At 44.5% G+C, this 20,244-nt stretch overlaps 1 protein-coding gene across 2 annotated transcripts in view; it reads left to right on the top strand.

The window, feature by feature from the left end:
- The window catches only part of IGDCC4 (immunoglobulin superfamily DCC subclass member 4), a 96,755-nt gene that overhangs the window by 19,258 nt on the left and 57,253 nt on the right, over positions 1-20,244 (top strand). Inside the window, exons 2-4 of one of the 2 annotated variants that reach the window (XM_079954196.1) lie at positions 9,820-10,155; positions 16,345-16,459; positions 17,614-17,747. In XM_079954196.1, the coding sequence (XP_079810322.1) occupies positions 9,820-10,155; positions 16,345-16,459; positions 17,614-17,747 (585 nt within the window). Of the gene's footprint in view, positions 1-9,819; positions 10,156-16,317; positions 16,460-17,613; positions 17,748-20,244 lie in introns of both variants that reach the window. The other variant, XM_079954195.1, reaches the window with a different exon arrangement.

Here is a 20,244-nt window from a genome sequence, read left to right as displayed (position 1 = left end):
ATTTCTCCACCTGGAAGCCAATTTTCCTGTCTTGTTTAAAGGTTTCCATTATTTGGTAATAATGGAGCCAATCTCGCACCTTGGGCTTTAATTTCTCAAAACTCTGTAATTTAAATTCACCGCTTTCTTGTTCTAAAATTTCAGAATATTTTGGCCATTTGGATTCCATGTTAAGTTTCTTCACCTCCTTAGCCTCCATAGGTGATAACCACCTAGGAGTTTTATTTTCCAACAAATCCTTATATCGAATCCAAACATTATATAGTGCTTTCCTAATAATATGGTTTTTAAAACCCTTATGAACTTTAACCTTGTCGTACCATAAATATGCATGCCAGCCAAACCTATTGTCCAAAATATCTGCATTCTCAAGAAGTAGCCAATCTTTCAACCAGCAGAAAGCTGCCGATTCATAGTACAGTCTCAAATCCGGCAGGGCAAACCCCCCTCTTTCTTTTACATCAGTAAGTATCTTAAATTTTATTCTGGGCTTTTTGCCCTGCCAGATAAATTTAGATATATCTTTCTGCCACTTCTTGAAACAATCTAGTTTATCCACAATTTGTAATGTCTGAAACAAAAATAACATTCTGGGCAATACATTCATTTTAATCACTGCAATTCGGCCTAACAAGGAAAGCTTCAGATTCGACCATATTTCTAAATCTTTCTTTACCTCTGTCCAGCATTTATCATAATTGTCTTTAAATAAATTCACATTTTTAGATGTCATGTTAATCCCCAAATATTTTACTTTCTTTGCCACCATTAACCCAGTTTCATTTTGGAATCTCTCTCTTTCAACATTTGTTAAATGTATTTTCCAGAACTTTAGTTTTTTGTTTGTTCAACTTGAATCCTGCCACCTGACCAAAGAATTGAATTAACTCTAAAACTCTTTTTGTACTAGTGTCTGGCTCTTGTAAAGTCAATACTAGGTCATCTGCAAATGCCTTCAATTTATAGTGTTTAGCTCCGACCTGAACTCCTTTTACCAGCTGGTCCCCCCTGATCATGTTCAACAAAACCTCCAGGACAGATATAAAAAGCAATGGGGATATCGGGCACCCCTGCCGTGTCCCTTTTTCTATGGAAAGTTCATCAGTAACCACGTTATTTACAATTAGCTTAGCCTTTTGTTCAGAATATATTGCACTTATACCATTTTCAAACCTTTGACCTACCCCCATCCCATGGAGATTCTTCTTCATAAACTTCCAAGAGATATTATCAAAGGCTTTCTCCGCGTCCACAAAGATTAGAACTGCCTTCGTATTAATATTTACAGTTAGCAGTTCCATAATGTCAATTATGTTCCTTACATTATCTGATAAGTGTCTTCCTGGGAGAAAGCCTGCCTGGTCCTTATGAATCTCCTCCATTAATACCCTTTTCAGTCTTTTTGCTAAAATGTCAGCAAATATTTTGTAATCCACATTAAGTAATGATATAGGGCGGTAGTTCTTGATCTGATTTTTTTCAGTTTCAGTCTTTGGTATAAGTGTAATAAATGCTTCTTTCCACGATTCAGGTGCCTTTTCCCCCTCTAATATTTCATTACAAACCTCCTTAAGCGGCTGTATTAACCATTCTTTCAATGCTTTATAATATCTGGAGGTTAGTCCATCTGGTCCTGGAGATTTCCCTAGTTGCATGTTTTGAATGGCACCCTCCACTTCTTGATCTGTTATTTTCTCATTTAAAATCAACATACTTTGTTGCGAAATTTTTTGCAATCCATATTTCTTAAGAAAGTCTTCTATATCTCCTTCGTTTTCCGGCCCTTGTGCATATAATCTCCTGAAATAACTCTAAAAGCAGTTACTAATCTCATTTGGTTTAAAGATGTTCTTTCCATCCACCTCCAAGCTTGTGACTATATTTAATTTCTGTCTCTTCTTCAATTGCCATGCTAGAAGTTTCCCACATTTGTCCGCTGATTCAAATGTCCTCTGTCTCATTTGCTTAATTTTCCATTCTATCTCCTGGTTCATCAGTTCTATATATTGCATTTGATAGAACTTAATTTCTCTCAGAATTTCATGAGACTTTGGTTTAGACCTCAGTTTCTTTTCTCCTTCTTTTATTTTTTCCAGAATCTTATCCTTCCTTTCATTTTGTTTCTTTCTCTTTAGAGAGTTCTGTTGTATCAGAAAACCTCGCATCACGGCCTTGCTTGCGTCCCAAATCACTCTTTTCTCAACCTCTGTCCTCAGATTTATCTCAAAGTAGTCCTTCAAGGTTTTTTGGGCCTTTTTGTAAATCTCCACCTCTCTGAATAGGGTGTCATTCATTCTCCATCTGAAGGATCCAGCTGTTGTTAGTTTCATTTCCATCTTCACTGCGTTATGGTCGGAGCATGTCTTTGGGCAGATTTCCACCTTTTTTATCCTTGGAGCCATTCCACTAGTAATCCATATTTGATCTATTCTTGTCCATGTCATTTGTGCCTCTGAAAAGAATGTTCCCTCTCTCTCAAGAGGGTTTCTTGTTCTCCAGATATCAATCAGGTCTATGTTTTCAGTCATTTCAAAGAAAGTCTTAGGTAGTCTCCCGTCCTTAGAGACCACCTGTCTTTGTGCTTTATCCATATTTGTAGAGACCACGCCATTCATATCTCCTAGTAAAATCACCTTATAGTCCAAATAATCCGTTAATGTCTCATGCAATTTCTTGTAAAATTCTGCCTTCCCTTCATTTGGTGCATAGATGCCAACTATCAGGAATTTTTCTCCTTGGATTTGTATCTCAATTGCCAAAATTCTTCCATGTTCATCTTTAAAGATCAATTTTGGGGCTAATTTTTCCTTTGCATAGATCACCACTCCTCTTTTCTTAACTTTATCTGATGAGATAAATTCCTGTCCTAGTCTTTTATTTATAAGTAATCTTCTGTGTGCCCTTGTTACGTGGGTTTCTTGTAGACATATCAAATCCAATTGTTCTCTTTTCAAAATGTGAAAGACCTCGCGCCTTTTTCTGGGAAGGTTGAGTCCATTACAGTTCCAGGTTAAAAATTGCAGAGACATTGTTAATTAGTTACCTCCAGCTGCTCCCTGCAGCTGTTCTTCTTCCGTTGGTGACATCAGTCCAAATGTCAAGTTTCCAAGGTCTGTGTCAGAGGTCGAGTCTAGCACTCCTTTCACAAGGTCCTCCTCGTTTCTGTCTAGGAATTGTTCTTTATCTTGTACTGTTCTTATTTTGACTTTTTTTCCTTTGAAGTTAAAAGACAAACCTTGTGGAAATTCCCACCTAAAAGGTATGTTATTCTTCTTCAGCAGGTCAACCAGATTCTTAAAGTAAGTTCTTACCTCCAGAATGTATTTTGGGATGTCCTTGTAAATTTGAACAGAAGCATTTCCAATCTGAAGGATTGGTATTAAACTTTCCTGTGTGGTTTCTGCAGTAACTTTAGCCTCTTCTGCAATTTTTCGAATTGTGGCGTTTTCTTGAACCAATTTATTTATGGTTTCTGTGTTAGATGTAATGCTTTTTGTATTTAAGTCCAATTTTGTTGTAAGTTCTGTCAGTTGTTTGGTATTCTCCGTGCTCTGCTTAGTCAAATTTTCTAAAGATTCATTTATTTTGAGTAATGCTTGAGTCACTGAATCCATGAATACGTTTATTCCTTTCTCCTGTCCAGCTGTGTCTGTTGGTAGTAAGCCTGATATTGAGCCTCTTTTCTTTTGTACAGCTTTAGCCTTAGATCTTGTTGTTATGTCTTCTGCGGAACCACTCATGTCCCAAGGTCGTTCCCACAGGAACAGCTCTTAAGTGGAAAAATCCAGTGACTTGTTTTTATTTGACAGTCTATGTTACAAACTGTAGCCTTTCAGCCCTCTAGAGGGAGCAATACATTGTGTCCAATAAGCAGAAGAAACAAAGAAACCAAAAGCCCTCTTGGAGAAAGAAACTTTCAGTCTTCCAATTGCAACAGTATTTATTTCTGGGCTGATGGGATTTGTAGTCCTGCTACATCAGGAGGGCAGCAGGTTGGCAAACGGCTTCTTTAGGGTTTCTGGCAGAGAGGGTGACTGAAGGGTGGAGCTAGCTTGCTCACCCCTGCCTCCTTCATGTTGATTTAACTCAGAACTCAGCTATGGAATGTGCAAGCAATATCCAGCCCATTATTCAGCAGAAGACACACTGGCACTCTCAGCTCTCCCGCGCATTATGTCACTCGTTTGACCCTTGCACCACAGATGCTTCTGCAGAGCTCCGGTTTGAAAAATTAGCCACACGGCATGTAAGGAGTGCAGTGATTAAATGCCCCCGGTGCTCTCCGCCATCTGTAAGCGTGAGGTGTCCTTTCACACCACTGAATCGACACAAGCTGAAATACCTCATGGCTGTGCATGCGGTAAGAGAAAATCCATGGGCCTCTGACGTGCCTGAAGGCACTTTGTGGCCAGGGTTTGGCCGGATCAGAGGGCCTCCTGAGGAACCCCCATGCAGCATGAGAATTTGGGTCATCAGTTGAAGCCATGAAACTCCTTAGCAAATGAGGCTTTTAACAATGGGTTCATGCGCTGTCGCATCAGATGTTTATAGAGCATGATTCACTTGACGGGTCTTTGCTCTTTAAAGTCATTGGCATCATTTGCAGGCATTTGAGGCTTGGCCCACTTGATTCTTGTAGATGATTGGCGCTTATTAACACACTGGCTTCCTGGTCTGCTGCTGTTTTGGTTATAGGCCTTGCTGGGTGCGTAACTTTTGGCTACCGGACACCACCTCTTTTCCAAAATCGCAGAGTCCAGTGCAGATGTCTGTGCTCCTCTGAATGCACACAGTCCTGCCTAAAATGATCTGATCCAGGCTTCTGAATAAGCTGCACACCTGTTTGTGGTGAATGAGAGTCACTGCCAGTCGGAAGCTTTCATGTCCTGTGCATGCTCTGATGCTGTCTTGGCGTGGCTCCTGACACTTTTCCCCAGTTCAGCAGGCTAGAGGCAAACTGGTGAGATTAGGGCACATTATGTGGTGGACAAAATTTGTAGTCAGTCCCTTAGTTAGATCCCAGATACACCACTGGAAGTATCTTCATCTTACTTGGAATTGGGTCACCCTTGCTGAAACCTGAGGCACTTCCCAACGGCTCATTTACTAAGCATTTGTCCTGATTGGTTTGCAGGGAGGTTAGATGATGGTTGCTATTTCATGAGCATTTATTCTGATTTGTTGGAAAGTGTTATCTCACACTTCCCCATGCATTTTCCCCATCAGTTCCCTTATGGGAAAATGTCCAGACTTTTGGGGGTAGCAGGTTTGTTGCAGGATAACTCCCAATCAACTATAATTGTGCAACCATAATTAGCTGGTGTGTGATTCAATCCCACCCCCAATTTAAGCACAAAAAATTAGTCCCATAGCTCTAATTTTTGGGGTGTTCTGTTAGGGCTGCTGATGCTGTAAAGAGGAAAACTAGGTTGGGGAAAATGAGGGTGGTGTGTGTGTGTGTGTGTGTGTGTGTTGCACAGGATGCTGGGAAATGTCATAGCTCAGCTTCAATTCCTGGCATCTCCTAGTGGGATTGGGAATGTTCTGATTCTGAAAAGGTCTGGCTCTGTTTAAGGCAGCTTCCTATTTTTATTATTTTTCTACCTTCACAAAGGTGACCCAAAGCAACACACAAAAACAGCAAAACACTAAAACCCAAGTATAGCAAGTGACTGGCATTAGCCTCTTATGTTCCTTTTGCACCTATTGATAGCTATTAGTCACAAAGTGGATGGAATTAAATGAGGGTTGGGCAAATTCATGGAGAAGAAGGCTACCCATGGCTGCTGGCCACAATGGCTATGCTTTGCCTCCATGGTTAGAGAAAGTAATTTTTCTGCAGGAGGAGAGAAGAGCTCTAGTGCTCAGGTCCCACTTGCAAGTACAGGTAACTGTGTAACTGCTTTGCATGCAGAAGGCCTCGAGTACAATTTTCGACAGCAACTCCAGGTAGAGCTGGTAACGTCCCTTGTCTGAAACCCTGAAGAGCTGCTGCCAATCTGTGTAGACAACACTAAGCTAGAAGACCAAGTGGTAGATACCATGGCTTGTTATAAGGCAGCTGCTCACGACAGCACAGGAAATTAACTTTCCAAGTGGTTGAATGTATGAAACTGTCCTCTTGAGACAAGCTACTGGTCCATCTAAGTGTGTCTTACTCTGGCTGTTCCAGCTACCAGAGGAGATCTTTCCTGTTCCATCCTTGCTGCCTTATCCGTCTCTAAGCAGGACTCAACCTGGGACCTCCTGTAGGCTGAGCTTGTGCTCAGCCTTCAAAATCAGGCGTCTTGCACCCAAGTGAAGATGCCTGGGTGGCAGGATGACGCCTGACATCTCCACCATCTGGAAGTGCATGCCTGGGGATGCTTGGCTGTTGACTGTTTTCACACACGAGCAACACATCCTTTATAATTCTATCCGTTATATTTTATCTGCACAATCAGAATGAATTTCGGGAAGAAAAAGTCGCATTGCCTGGCTCAAAAATGGCAACTAGGCCTTCTGTTTTGGAGACTATAACCCTGGTTTAAGGAGCCTTTGGCACCTAGCTTATGTATCTTGAATTTCTAACACTGCTTGTGCTCTGCACTTGTGCTGAAATTTCTCCTAGCGCTAAAACGGTCCCCTGTGCTCGCCTCCTCCTTTAGCTGGGCTGTTTGCCTTCTGCTTTCTGAAAAACTCCTCTTGTTCCAGAGGCGTTTGTTGTTGGGTTCTGCAAGGTGCACATACGTGGTTTTCTCCAGGGAGGCTGACATGCCCAGAAGCAGGAATGGAGCTGGCTGGCTGGCTGGCATCCAGGCCCAGCGAGAGGGACCTGCTTGCGCAGTAGCAGCAGGAGCTGTCCAGGAAAACTCCTTGACTGGTGCCAAGGACTGGAAAGTGATGTCAGCGTTGGAAGGAGGACAGGCTAGCCAGCCCTTCTGCTTCTGCTTTCTGTGGAGTGCAAAGTGTCTGAGGGGGCCTGCTTAGTCTCTGTCCCTCTTTTTTGTTCCTTTTTGCTGAGTAGATATTCCAGGCTCGATGGGTTGCTTCTCTCAGCTGCAGAAGAATGCCTTGGTGCTGGATTTTGCAAGCACTGTGAGGAGCACGGATTAGTCAGCTTTTATATACATTGGATGCCTTTACATATATGCAGGTCAATTGTACAGTTGGAAGGGATTCCTAAGGGTAATCTAGTACAACCCCCTGCAACACAGGAAAAGGTTTCCCCCCATTTTTTTATTTATTGGATTTATATACCACAAGGACCCTGTCAGGTAGGTTAGGCTGAACAAATGGGACTGGTTCAAGACCACCTATTTATACCCCCATCTTCCTTCAAGATGCTTACAGTGGCATTTGTCTTTCTCCCACTCCTAATTTCGTCTTCACAACAGCCCTGCGATGTAGGACAGGCTGAGAGATGGTGACTGGCGGTCCAAGGTCTGAGTGGGGATTTGAATCCTGGTCTCCCAGGTCCTCCTAAAGCAGAGACCTCACCTTGCCAACAAAGGTCCGTATAGTTAAAGCTATGGTTTTCCCAGTAGTGATGTATGGAAGTGAGAGCTGGACCATAAAGAAGGCTGATCGCCGAAGAATTGATGCTTTTGAATTCTGGTGCTGGAGGAGACTCTTAAGAGTCCCATGGACTGCAAGAAGATCAAACCTATCCATTTTTAAGGAAATCAGCCCTGAGTGCTCACTGGAAGGACAGATCCTGAAACTGAGGCTCCAATACTTTGGCCACCTGATGAGAAGAGAATACTCCCTGGAAAAGACCTTGATGTTGGGAAAGATGGAGGGCACAAGGAGAAGGGGACGAGATGGTTGGACAGTATTCTCGAAGCTACCAGCATGAGTTGGACCAAACTGCAGGAGGCAGTGGAAGACAGGAGTGCCTGGCATGCTCTCATCCATGGGGTCACGGAGAGTCAGACACAACTAAACGACTAAACGACAACTCCCAGATCCTCCTAGTCTAGCACTCTGACCGCTACACCATACTGCCTATGTTTGGTTTAGACCTTTGTGATCAGATGGAATAGATTCTAGGGATGGGGCAGAAAGAGGGTAAGGATTTTTTGTGAAGAAGTGCAGCGCAGCTTCTCACATCAAAAGTCTGCAGCAAGAAGATCGCAACACTCACCTCTGAAATAATGGCCGCTATGATGGATTGCAGGCCGAGGAAGGAGGGTGAATTAAATTAACTGACCATTTAGCCATTTCACTTGCCAAGAATGCAATTTTTTCCCAGCTTTCTTTGCACGTCTTTGAAGAATGCAATTTAACTGTGTTAATGTTGGGCATCGCTGCAGTTAATTGCATGCTCTGGAGTGAGCTCTTCTCTCTCCCCCCCCCCCGAGAAAGGTGGCCCTTTTTATCATCCGTAGGTAGCAGAAGGTTTAATTGGGTGCTTGAATAGCTATAAAATTAATCTGCGATAGGCACTGGGCACCCAGCCATGTGGTTCCCAGCCCGTGCTGATAAACTTGTTATGGAACCAGGAAACATTTTCAGTTGGAATGGTAACAAAATTATTTGGCGCAGGGTTGTAAAAGGAGCTGGCTTGCGGAGGGTTTCCTCACGGAGGAGGCTGAGATAGCCGTGCAAATTCATGTTGGCCACCGTGTTTCCCAAGGACATTTGCAGATAATGGCCAAACGCTTTCAGGAAATGCTGTGGCTCTCTTGCAAGTGGGCACTTTGGAGGTTAGTGTGGCCCACGTCAGGCTCTCTCTGCACATGCTCAAGAAACCACCAAACATCAGCGCTTGTTGTTATTATATGTTGGTTGTTCTGCCCTTTTTGTCAATGATGATGACAACTTTGGGTGCACAGACTAGTAGGAAGGGCCGGGTTCTGACTCTCACTCAGCCATGACACTCACTAGGTGGCCTTAGGGCCTGTCCCCCTCTCTCTTTCGGCCTAACCTACCTCAGACGGTTGTTGTGGGGATAAAATGGGGGGAGAGAGAACCACGTACGCAGCCTTGAGCTCCTTGGAGAAAAGGCAAGATAGAAATATAATAAATAAATAGTTGTATTAGTGTGTGAAATTGTCAGACCCTCCAAGTGTCCCTATTTTTCAGGGACAGTCCCGGATTTACAGAAGCCATCCCAGTTTCTGATTTGATCCCAGAATGTCCTTTTCCTTAGGATGTCCCTATTTTCATCAGAAAAATGTTGGAGGGTATGGAGTTATTCAAACCCAGAGCCAAGGAGATAAGTAACTATGCAGCCTTTAGAAGACATCTGAAGGCATCCCTGTATAGGGAAGTTTTAAAATGTTTAATGTTTCATTGTTTTTATATACGGTATGTTGGAAGCTGCCCAGAGTGGCTGGGGCAACACAGTCAGATGGGTGGGGCATAAATGTTGTTGTTGTTGTTGTTTATAAATGTAGTAGTAGTAGTGGTGGTGGTGGTGGTGGTTGTTATCAGAGTAAAGTGGTACCTCGGGTTACATATGCTTCAGGTTACAGATACTTCAGGTTACAGACTCTGCTAACCCAGAAATAGTACCTCGGGTTAAGAACTTTGCTTCAGGATGAGAACAGAAATTGCGAGGCAGCAGCAGGAGGCCCCATTAGCTAAAGTGGTGCTTCATGTTAAGAACAGTTTCAGGTTAAGAACGGACCTCCGGAACGAATTAAGTACTTAATCCGAGGTACCACTGTAATGTTGGAGAGTTTGTATTGTTGTTGTTATATTCCTGTGGTTGATATGACCATGATTTGTCAAAACAACAACAATAGAAAAGTTGCATAAATAAATAAAATAATTTTAAAGGAGTCCTGCCGTCGTTCCTCCAACAAACCAACCTTCTGTTTTGCTTTGCTGCAGGGGAACCATCTCCAAGGCCTTCTCTGGAGCTGACCTGCGGGCCGGGCCCAAGCCGAGTGACCTTAGAGCCAAACCAAACCCTGGAGCTGCGCTGCAACTTGGCTCCCGTTGAGGAGCTCCTCAACATTACCTGGAAGAAGAATGGGCTCCCACTAGCAGAAAAGGACAACTTCCGCCTCCTCCCCAATGGATCTTTGCTCATTTCGTCACCAGGGGTGTCACCTTCAGCGGAGGGAACCTTCCCAGGAGGGTCCAGCGCAGAGGGAAATTACTCCTGCGTTTCCCATGGATCTTTCGGCTCAGTCGCTGGCCAGACCGTTGTTCTTCGTGCACCGAGTGAGTATCCAGGTTTTTGTGCCCACCTCCTTTTAGCATTAAAAACAACTCCTTCTGAAAACAAGGGGAAGAAGCAGGTTTTATTTACTGTTTTCTAAAAACAATTTCAAGTAGGCAAGTTCTGTATTGCTTTTAAAGGGGTGTTTTTAACACCACAGTACTTAATGTTTTGTGAGAGGGCTCAGAATATAGATAAATAAATTGAAATAAGCAATGCCAGTAAAAATGAAAGCCCTCTCATTGATGAATCCCATTCAGGGAATCTTTTAAAAGTTTCCCTGACTGAGATTTAAAGAGTATTTAAGTAGCTCTTTCTTAAAACAAGAGGAAGAAGCAAGTTTTATTTACTGTTTTCTTAAAAAAAAGAAATGGGGTAGGCAAGACATTTTTATGATTGTTTTGTATTGGTTTTAAAGGTGTGTTTTTTTAACGCAAACATCGCTATACTTGATGTTTTGTGAGAGGGGTCAGTATATAGATAAATAAATTTAAATAAGCATTGCCAGTTAAAATTAAATCCCAGTCACTGATGAACCAGGGAATATCTTGTTTGAACCTTGCCTCTGCCACAGACTTCACTCAGTGTTCTTTGGCAAACCTCTCTCTCTTTTTCTCTGCCCCAACCTTCCTATCTTAGGGTTGCCGTATTTCAAAAAGTGAAAATCCAGACAAAAACATTGATGAGCTTCTTTTGGCCAAGTTGTTGTTGTTTGGCCAAATTTTTGAGCTATTTTTTAAAGGAAATTAGCCAAAAAATCAACACTTCCGACATGGGTTGCCATATGCATTTTTACTGATCTTCAGAAATTCTGCCCGGACCCTATTTCTGACAGATGAATCCTGGATATGTCTGGGAAATTCTGGACATAGGGCAATATCTGCAATATTGAGAGAGTAACATTGACCTACCTTGTAGGGTCATTGTAATGGCTGTGGGGAAAAAGAAAGAAAAAGTCCATAAAGGACTTTGAGTCATCTAAAAAGGCTGCATGGCTCCTAAAGATTATTTGATGGCTCATGCAAAGAGGCAGGAATTCTCCCTGATGAGCTTTCGCTCCTGGTGCCGCTCAGTATCTTCTGAACGAGAGGGGGAAATATGCCCATTGTGATGGATGAAAGTCGCCTGCTGGGTTGTTTTGACCATGAGCTCTTTGTGTGCTCCATTTAGCATTCAGCCTGTGTGAGTGCAGGAAGGATCCCAGAGAAATCCATCTTGCAGCAAGTGGGACATAATGTTGTGTTCGATCAAAGGACTTGTTTACACGCAGAAGGGTTCATTCCTCATGCTGGGGGCAGGGAGGGCTGATTAATATTTGGCAATATATCATTAGTGTCTGCGGAGGTGTATATAATAAAATATATGGAGAATGGCCCCGCATTTTGCATGCAGAAGGTCCCAGGTTCAAGACCCAGCTCAGTGGGCAAATATTCTCACCTGGTTTGAGGCAGCTTCCTGTGTTGGGGAGAGGCCGTAGCTCAGCGGTAGAGCACCTGCTTGGCTTGCAGAAAGACCTAAGTTCAATCCCTGTTATCTCCTAATATGCCTGGGAATGTCCCTGTAGGGCTGCTGCCAATCAGTGTAGATGTACCGAGGGTCTGGCTTTGTGTAGGGTAGCTTCTTCTGTTCCAGGGGCCGTAGCTAAGAGGTGGAGCATGTTCTTTGTAAAGTCCCTTTTGATATAGGTTCAGTCCCTGATGTCTCCATTTAGGGTTGGGGAAGACCTTGCAGATTGTTTACCAGTCAGTGTTGACAATACTCCGCATAGGTGGACAAGACTGTGTTTATGGCAACTTCCTCCATTCCAGGGGAAGGGCCACAGCTCAGCAGCAGAAGGTGCAGGCAGAAGGTCCAGGTTCTCCCAGCATTTCCAGGGCAGGTGGGAAGGACTTCCAGCATCCTGTCCTGAAACCATGCAGATCTGCTCCCAGTATTGCTCTAGATAGACCAGTAAGGCAGCTTTTCATGTTTTTTTGGGGGAAGGACTCAGCATCAGGGCCTTTGCTTTGCATGCACAAGGTCTGAGGTTGAATTCTAGGCATCTCCAGGTAGGGCTGCCCTGTTTTTGCCTGCACAGTTTGAAATCAGTCCATGCAGGCAAGGCACAGCCTGAAAGGCACTGATGGTCAGCAGAGTGCTAAGCACCAGGCAGCAATCAGCTGATTGCCAGGCCTTGCACAGCACTTTGCAAGGCCCATCCATTCGCTGAGCAGCTCTGCAACCCCTGACAATCAGCTGGTTGCCAGAGCTTGCAAAGCCATTTGCACAGCACGGCCCCTTTGGGCTGACCTGCATCTTTACCTGTTCCACACCTGACAACATGAATGGTATCAGGTGCTCAATAGGTGGGGGAAACCAGGTGGGCCTTGCAAAGCCCATAGGCTGGAGGCTCCCGACTACAAAGCAATGTAGTTCCACTTCCCCACCAAGACCTTGGCATTGATGTCCATGGGGCAGAGTGAGGAGAAAAATTGAACAGGCTTTATTGTACAATGGACATGATTCTTTGGGAGGGAGTGGCCCAATTCCCAGACTGGCCCATTCCCTGGGGCACACCTTTGTTTGGGATGACCCCTCGCTGGATGGTAGAGCACAGACTCGGAAAGTATAAAGCCCCAAATCCAAATCTCCAGCTCTCAAAGCAGCAGGATGGAAAAGCTTTCTGATGAGACCCTAGACAGCCACTTCAGGAGTCAGTGGTTGGGCTCTGACATAACCCTAACTGGTTTAGCATCACATGCATGTTCTGTTTTGGTCGATTTCCAGAACCCATGGGGAAAGCACCAAAGCTGGTCCAGTGTTGCTGGACCATGGACAGCTCCAAGTGAGAAAATTACTCTGATAAATGTTGTGATCAGGCTGAGACCTTTTATGTCTCTGTCTGTGGACTTCCTCCTCCAGACTTTGTCCCAGGCAACCAATGCTCCTCCCTTCCACAGCCTCTGTCCTAGCACACTCTCAGCACTGCTGGGATGATGTTGATGTGCAATGGGAAGCATCTTGCTTCTTCTGGCTTAGGAGAAGGTGTCCTTGAGGGTCCAGGCTCTGGCCCTATCAGCATTGGTTACCTGGGAGTTGCTCTGGGAGTTCTTGCCAACTCACAGTGGTCTTTATGCTTTCCGCCGTCAGCTCTGAGTCCTGACCCAGACCTGGCTCCTCTTCTGGTGCCTCTGCAGCCTCTGTGTCCAGATCAGTTCTGGATAAACAGGTCATGGTAGTGCATGGGCCTTGGGCTCACAAGCTCCCTTTCCCTTCTCCACTGAGGTTGCGTCAAGGAGATGGGAAGTGTCTGCTTCTGTTTTTTGCTAACCATGATTTGCTGACATTTGCAAACTCAGAACAGTGTTTAGTCTTGACTGCAGTTTAGGGGAAAGAGCCGGGATCAGAAACCGTGGTTTGAAGTTGGCTGGTTTCTCTGAACCATGGTTAAGAATAAACATTACAGTTTGTTGAAAATGAGGATGACAGCTTCTGATCTCCTTGTGGCTGTGTCAAAGGGAGGGAGAGCTCACCAGTCTGTTCACATAATGCTAAACTATGGATTAGTGTTACCTCCAAACAAAGCCAATTCTGGGAAGGGCCACAGCTCAGTGGTAGAGCATCTATTTTGTGTCCCAGGTTCAATCCTTGGCAGCACCTGTCCCCTGAAACCCTTGAGCATCATTGTCAATCAGTGTCAATGATACTGAAATGGATAGTGAATGGTCTGGTTCAGTATAAGGCAGCTTCCTATGCTCCTGTGGGCTAGACCAGGGGTCAAATTTGGCAGAAGGGAGTTTTCTATGTTACATATGAATAACAACGCTCAGATCTTTCTTTGTTGGCCCCAGTTGGCCACTATGGAATCAATGGAGTAAAACTTAGAGGAAATTATCCAGCAATTGCTCCAACTTTTCCTTGAGCACAGATGTTCCCTCTTCTGTCCTTGTTTGCCATTCAGGCTGCAGAGGCAGAACTGGCTCTTAGATGGGCTCACCCTCCCTCTCGGGCCTTGCCTCTTGGCCTTTGGACGAAAGAACGTACAGTAGTCTCTAGAAGCCATTCGGGAGGGTTAGAAATTCCTTTCCCTCTCTCTCTGGAAGCAGATCTGTTCACACTTTCAGCTGAGCCAAGGAAGGGGAGTCATGTTGACACCTGTTATGATGCGCAAATTGGGTTTTAGTGTGTACTGTTCATGTGATCTTGATGAGAAATAAGACATGTATGATTAATTGTTAAAATAATATTTAATTATCCTACTTGGCTTTTCCTCTATAATCAGCTCAGGGCTGCAAGGAGTACAGGGAAGTTGTCCCATTTTATTGTCACTAGAGGTGGATAGATCAGCTTGTTTCTGCTCTTTGCCAGTTTCACACACGATCATTTGTGAGTCCGTTCAGTTCCATTTTAATCTGAATTTTTGAATGTATTTTCTTACAAAGTGACCCTCAGGGATCCTTCCAGCTCGACAATTCTATGAAAATGCACACTCCTTTCTCTCAGAGTATGCATTTCTAAACATATTTTATCCTAAAATACACACATTATATGCCTTCAGGCACTTTTTTAAAGCTGAAAACTGCATTACAACATTTAGGAAGAAGTGTGGAGGGTGGCAGTATTCGCACCTGCACATTCATCCAGGAGTGGTAGATCAGATCAGTTCATATGGGAATTCAGGAAGAATGAACCCTTCAAGCACCCCTAATCCTTACAACAACCCTGCAAGGTAGATTAGGCTGAAAGAGAGGTGGTTGAGCAACATCTCCCAGTGGCCAGTTAAGAGATCCAAGTGTGCATTGTGCCTGGCCAGCCTGCCTGGTCAAATATTGCCTAATTTGTCATCTGTTGACTGTGATCAAATATTGCCCAGTTGTTTCTGAAACCAAACACTATTCTGTAGGTGGCAGTTTGCCTTTCTCCTTTCTTAGCAAGGGCAGGAGTGAGGGGGATTGCCTTCCCTGTACTTTTGCCCCAGTCATGGGCAAACCAAGTAGCATAGCAAAGAATTTCCTCTGTCCTGCAGGCCACCAACTACAGGAATACCAACGGAAGCAGCTATTAGTAGCCAAAATCACTACCCAGGACTGCCCGGGACTCCACTTTGCTTGCTGCAGGCAACTAAGAGTGCCTTCTCCATATCTTATCTGTCTACTTGCGCTCTAAAGCACCTGTGAAGGACTCTAGCGGTGACTAGGAACCCATGGTGCTCCAGATGTTGTTGGACTACAACTCCCATGATCCCTGGTTATCCTGGCTGTGGATGATAGGAAATGGAGTCCAATGACACTTGGGGGACCACAGATTCGCCATCCCTGGATTTTAGATTCAGATACAGAAACTTAATCCCCCCCCCAAAGTTAATCTTGTTGCACAATAACTGTTAAGTTGTGGGTTGACATAGCAGACAACACAGCGATTTCTCCAAGTAGCTCTTTATTTTGTAAGCTGGAATAGAACTGACTGCAAACAGCTCAGCCGGCCTGCTTTTATAGGCAGCCGGCTGTCAACATTGTAGCAACAACAGCCCAGAGTTTCCCGCCTAAAATAACTGACGTGGACCTGAGTGAAAACTATCTACAGACCTGAGTGAAAACTATATACAGTATCCCCCTGCTGGCCCAGGGTGAAACTTCACTACATAACAATAACGATTCCATAATTTTGGTTTTTGTGTGTGATTCGCATATGTGGCATCAAACATATGTGCATCAAAACATGTTGATGATTAAAGTACCCTCTTGGTTCTAATAAAATGAATGTTTTAACCAGGGTTTCCCAAACTTGGGTCTCCAGCTGTTTTTGGACTACAAATCCCATCATCCCTAGCTAGCAGGACCAGTGGTCAGGGATGATGGGGACTGTAGCCCAAAACCAGCTGGAGGCTGAAAGTTTAAAGGGTCATTGATCAGATTTGTTAAAAACCATTTCGGTACCTAACCCAAGACCCCATTTTGCCACTTTTACTTATGTGCACAATTGAACACAATTGTTGGTAAATAAACAGCATGGCTGGCACTTTTTAGTATTATTTCGTCCTTTGGAGGGAAAACCCCTCCCAAGTGCTCCCATGAGCTTTGATACAACTGAAGAAGAGAGAAATTGTAAGGAACTAAAACTTCTCCTGTTTCTCTGCCCCCTTTCCTGCCTCTCTTCCACTGCCACCCTCAACCTCCCATCTCCAGCTTTGTCTCAATTTTTTCAACATCCAGAGTCCCAGACGGTGAAAGAAAATGGGATGGCCCGCTTTGAGTGTCGGATCAAAGGGCTGCCTCCTCCAGTGATCACCTGGGAGAAGGACCATGTGGCTGTGCCTTCAGAGGCCAGGTGAGCTGGGCTGGAGTGTGTAGCTTCCAGGTGGATAAAAAGACTGTTTTTTGGAGACATCAGCTCACATTGGCAATATGGATAATTCTTCAGTCCAAATACAAATATTATCCTTATTGGCAATTATGACCTGCCTTTCACCCTAAGGTCTCAGGGTGGGTTACAACAGTAAGGAAACTGATAGAAACAGTTTAAAGCAACCTAAAATCACATCAATAATCTGGGTCCTAAAAATGTTAACAGTCCAGAAGATGTTATCCCAATGGTTGGGGAAGGGCTAAAGTTTAGTAGTGGAACGTCTGCTTTGGATGAAGGTTCAGTCCTTGGCTGCATCTCCAGGTGGGGCTGGGAGAAACCCCCTCCCTGAAATCCTGGAGAACTGCTGCAAGCCAGTGTAGGCAACACTAGCTGGACCAATGATATGATGCAGTATAAGGCAGCTTCCTATGTTCCTAAGCAATAACAGCTGAGAGGCCGCTCCTGCTTTTAAAGAGAGGGGTGCAGGGCAGGACCAGAAGCATAGAATAGTAGAATTGGAAGGGACCCTGAGGCTCATTTAGTCCACCCCCTGCAAGGCAGGAATAAGCAGCTGTCCCATAGAGGGATCGAACTTACAACCTTGGCATTATCAGCACTATGATCTAACCAACCGAGCTATCCAGGCCCTGTGTGGTTCTAGGGCACAGGGGGTGGCACATCCTGAGCCCAACTCTTCAACCCTCTTTCCACCCCCAACCTAGCCGGCTCTACTAATTGACCAGCTGCATCTTTGGTAACTCCGGGAGTCAACGCAGGATCTGGCCCAGCCAACTCCCACTCCAGCACAGAGGTGTCCAGCCAAAACAGTGTGGGACTCTCTCTCTCTCTCCCCACTCTCTGTGCTTTTCCCTGTCTTGGAGGTCCTCCTGCTCTGACAGATACTGACATTCCCACCCCCATTAACACCGAGAGATAACGCATTGTTACACGTGCATGTGAATCAGCCCCATGAGCTGTGCTATGTGGCTGATGTATTGGCTCGACCTAGCATGGCAGTCTATATTTATATATCTATATATCTATATATCTATATATCTATATATCTATATATCTATATATCTATATATCTATATATCTATATATCTATATATCCCCCTGTCCTTTGATTCCCACAGGTTCATTGAACTCCCCAACGGGGTCCTCCAGATCATAGATGTGCAGGAGAGCGATGCTGGAATGTACCATTGTGTGGCAACCAACTGGGCAGGGCAACGCTACAGCTCTGGAGCAGTTCTCAGCATCTCGAAAGGTAGGGGTTATATGAGCTAAATCTTCTCTGTTCTTTTAATATCTAGATCTGTCAGCCTTAGTGACATTTGATTCTTTCTTCCATCCTTTTTTTATGGCCCAGCACCAATAAGAGTTAGGACGCGGGTGGCACTGTGGGTTAAACCATAGAGCCTAGGACTTGCCGATCAGAAGGTCAGTGGTTTTAATCCCCACAATGGGGTGAGGTCCCGTTGCTCGGTCCCTGCTCCTGCCAACCTAGCAGTTTGAAAGCACGTCAAAGTGCAAGTAGATAAATAGGTACCGCTCCGGCGGGAAAGTAAACCGTGCACTGCTCTGGTTTGCCAGAAGCAGCTTAGTCATGCTGGCCACATGACCCGGAAGCTGTATGTCGGCTCCCTCGGCCCATAAAGCAAGATGAGCGCTGCAACCCAAGAATCGGCCATGACTGGACCTAATGGTCAGGGGTACCTTTACCTTTACCAATAAGAGTAACTCTGAGCTGGGTGTCTGCAACCACCACAATCCCTTAAGTAATGCTACATTGGGGCCCAGAGGCATTGTGGGAAAATAAAGATCATGGCAGATACAGTCACTTGACTTTGCATTTTGCCTGCAGTTTTTTGTTGTTTTTTTTTAAATGCTGCCACCTGCAATTAACAATCCCTGCCACTACCAGATAGGGTTATAGTGAGGAGGGGAATGGGGACCAACTCCTAGGATGGTGCTAGGAGAGTCACTAGGGCAGTGCTGAGGAACTTTATGGAAAACACAATTTAAGTCACTCCGAAAGAAAATACTAGCGCACTCAAAATCATTTGTACATGCGCAGAAATGAGTAGATTTAACTGAAAGGCAGCACATGGAGATCTGCATTAATCGTTGCAATGCATCCATTATTATTCTTATTATTCTTATTATTTTGTGAAATTATTGCATAATCTAAGAACGGTGTCTGTCATGCACTTCTGGGTTTGCCACTACACTATTGAGGAGTACTCTTATGTGGAAAGGGCAAACTTCTCTGTCAGTTGAACTTGTCTGTTATTACTTGAGCCTTACATTGATGAATCCTAAGAATGTTTTTGATAAAAACTGAGATTCTCCCAGCAACACTGTGTGGCATTCAGCATGGTTTTCAACAGTGAAATTAACGAACATGATTAAGTTTGGTCCATCAATTTAAGTAAGTCTACTCTAACTTCGAGTTACATACCACTCAGAGTTTGAAAACCACTCTTTTCAAGCAGTTGCCAGGCTATTTTTCTTCTCTTTTCTGAGGAAAAGAAAACTCCCCACCCTGAGGCAGACAAAAGGCAGGCAAACATGACTGTGGGTGACAAAAATTCATCTGTGGATGATGAATACGATGTTTTGTTTTTAATAAGAAACACCGCCCTCTGAAAGATCATTGACATCTCTGGCAGGTGGCTGATCCTTTGCTGCTTTCCTTATTTCCAAAGCAGTCAAGGAAGGCAAGTGGCGTCTGGTCAGAAACCGTTTCTGTTGCTGTTGTTAAACAAAGCTTTATACATACATGCACTGGCAGCCTCATACCTGAAGTTGCTCAGGAATTCTATCAAACCTAAAAAAATTAGTGCAGCATAGAAACGTTCAGCCTGCCATCTTGATTCAAACGAGCACCCAATTGTATCCAAACATAAGCAGAAACTTGCTCCTCTATCTCAGGAACCATCAGGCAAAATTTGTTTGCAGTATCTAAAGAGGTGTCTAAATGCGTATAGCAAACAAGCTGCTTTTCAAAACACATATGCTTCCCTCTGGGAGCTACAATTCCCAGAGTTCACTCTGAAGAGGGATTGATTGTTAAACTGCTCTAGGAATTGGAAGTTCTGTGAGAGGGGAATAGGAGTCTTCTAAAAATTCCAGTTTTTCTTTCCCTGGATGGAGAGGGGACCCCACCCCCTTGGCTATTTCAAAGGCGAGCTCATCTCCGTCGAAGGTCACCGAAAGGGGTTTGCTACCCTGTTGGTGGCGAAGATGCAGGCAGCAACTGTGAGTCGGGGCTGTTGCCGTGCGAGCGGCAGATGTTTCAGGCCGGGCAGACGTCACGGTGTAAATTTCCAGACGCTCCTTGGGGAACTGCATTCCAAACGGGGAGAAGGATCTGGGGGCCTTTTACAAGCAGATCTCTTTCATGGCCCTGAAATGGAGAAGTTGTCGTCACTTAGAGGAAATATCTCCACAAAGAGAGAGAGAGAGAGAGAGAGAGAGAGAGAGAGAGAGAGAGAGAGAAATAGCACAGCCCTGGTCACTTAAGTCCCTGTCCAGACCTCAGAGAGGGTGACCAAGAACTCCCCACCTACTGCGTCTCCAAAGTGGTACCTCGGGTTAAGAACTTAATTCATTCTGGAGGTCCATTCTTAACCTGAAGCTGTTCTTAACCTGAGGTACCACTTTAGCTAATGGGGCCTCCTGCTGCTGCTTCTCTGCCACCACACAATTTCTGTTCTCATCCTCAAGCAAAGTTCTTAATTTTAAGTACTATTTCTGTGTTA

This window comes from Podarcis cretensis (assembly GCF_951804945.1).
Source record: "Podarcis cretensis genome assembly, chromosome: 14".
Classification (NCBI taxonomy): domain Eukaryota; kingdom Metazoa; phylum Chordata; class Lepidosauria; order Squamata; family Lacertidae; genus Podarcis; species Podarcis cretensis.
The sequence above is the reverse complement of the archived record's forward strand: the minus strand, read 5'-3'. Positions and strand labels throughout refer to the sequence as shown.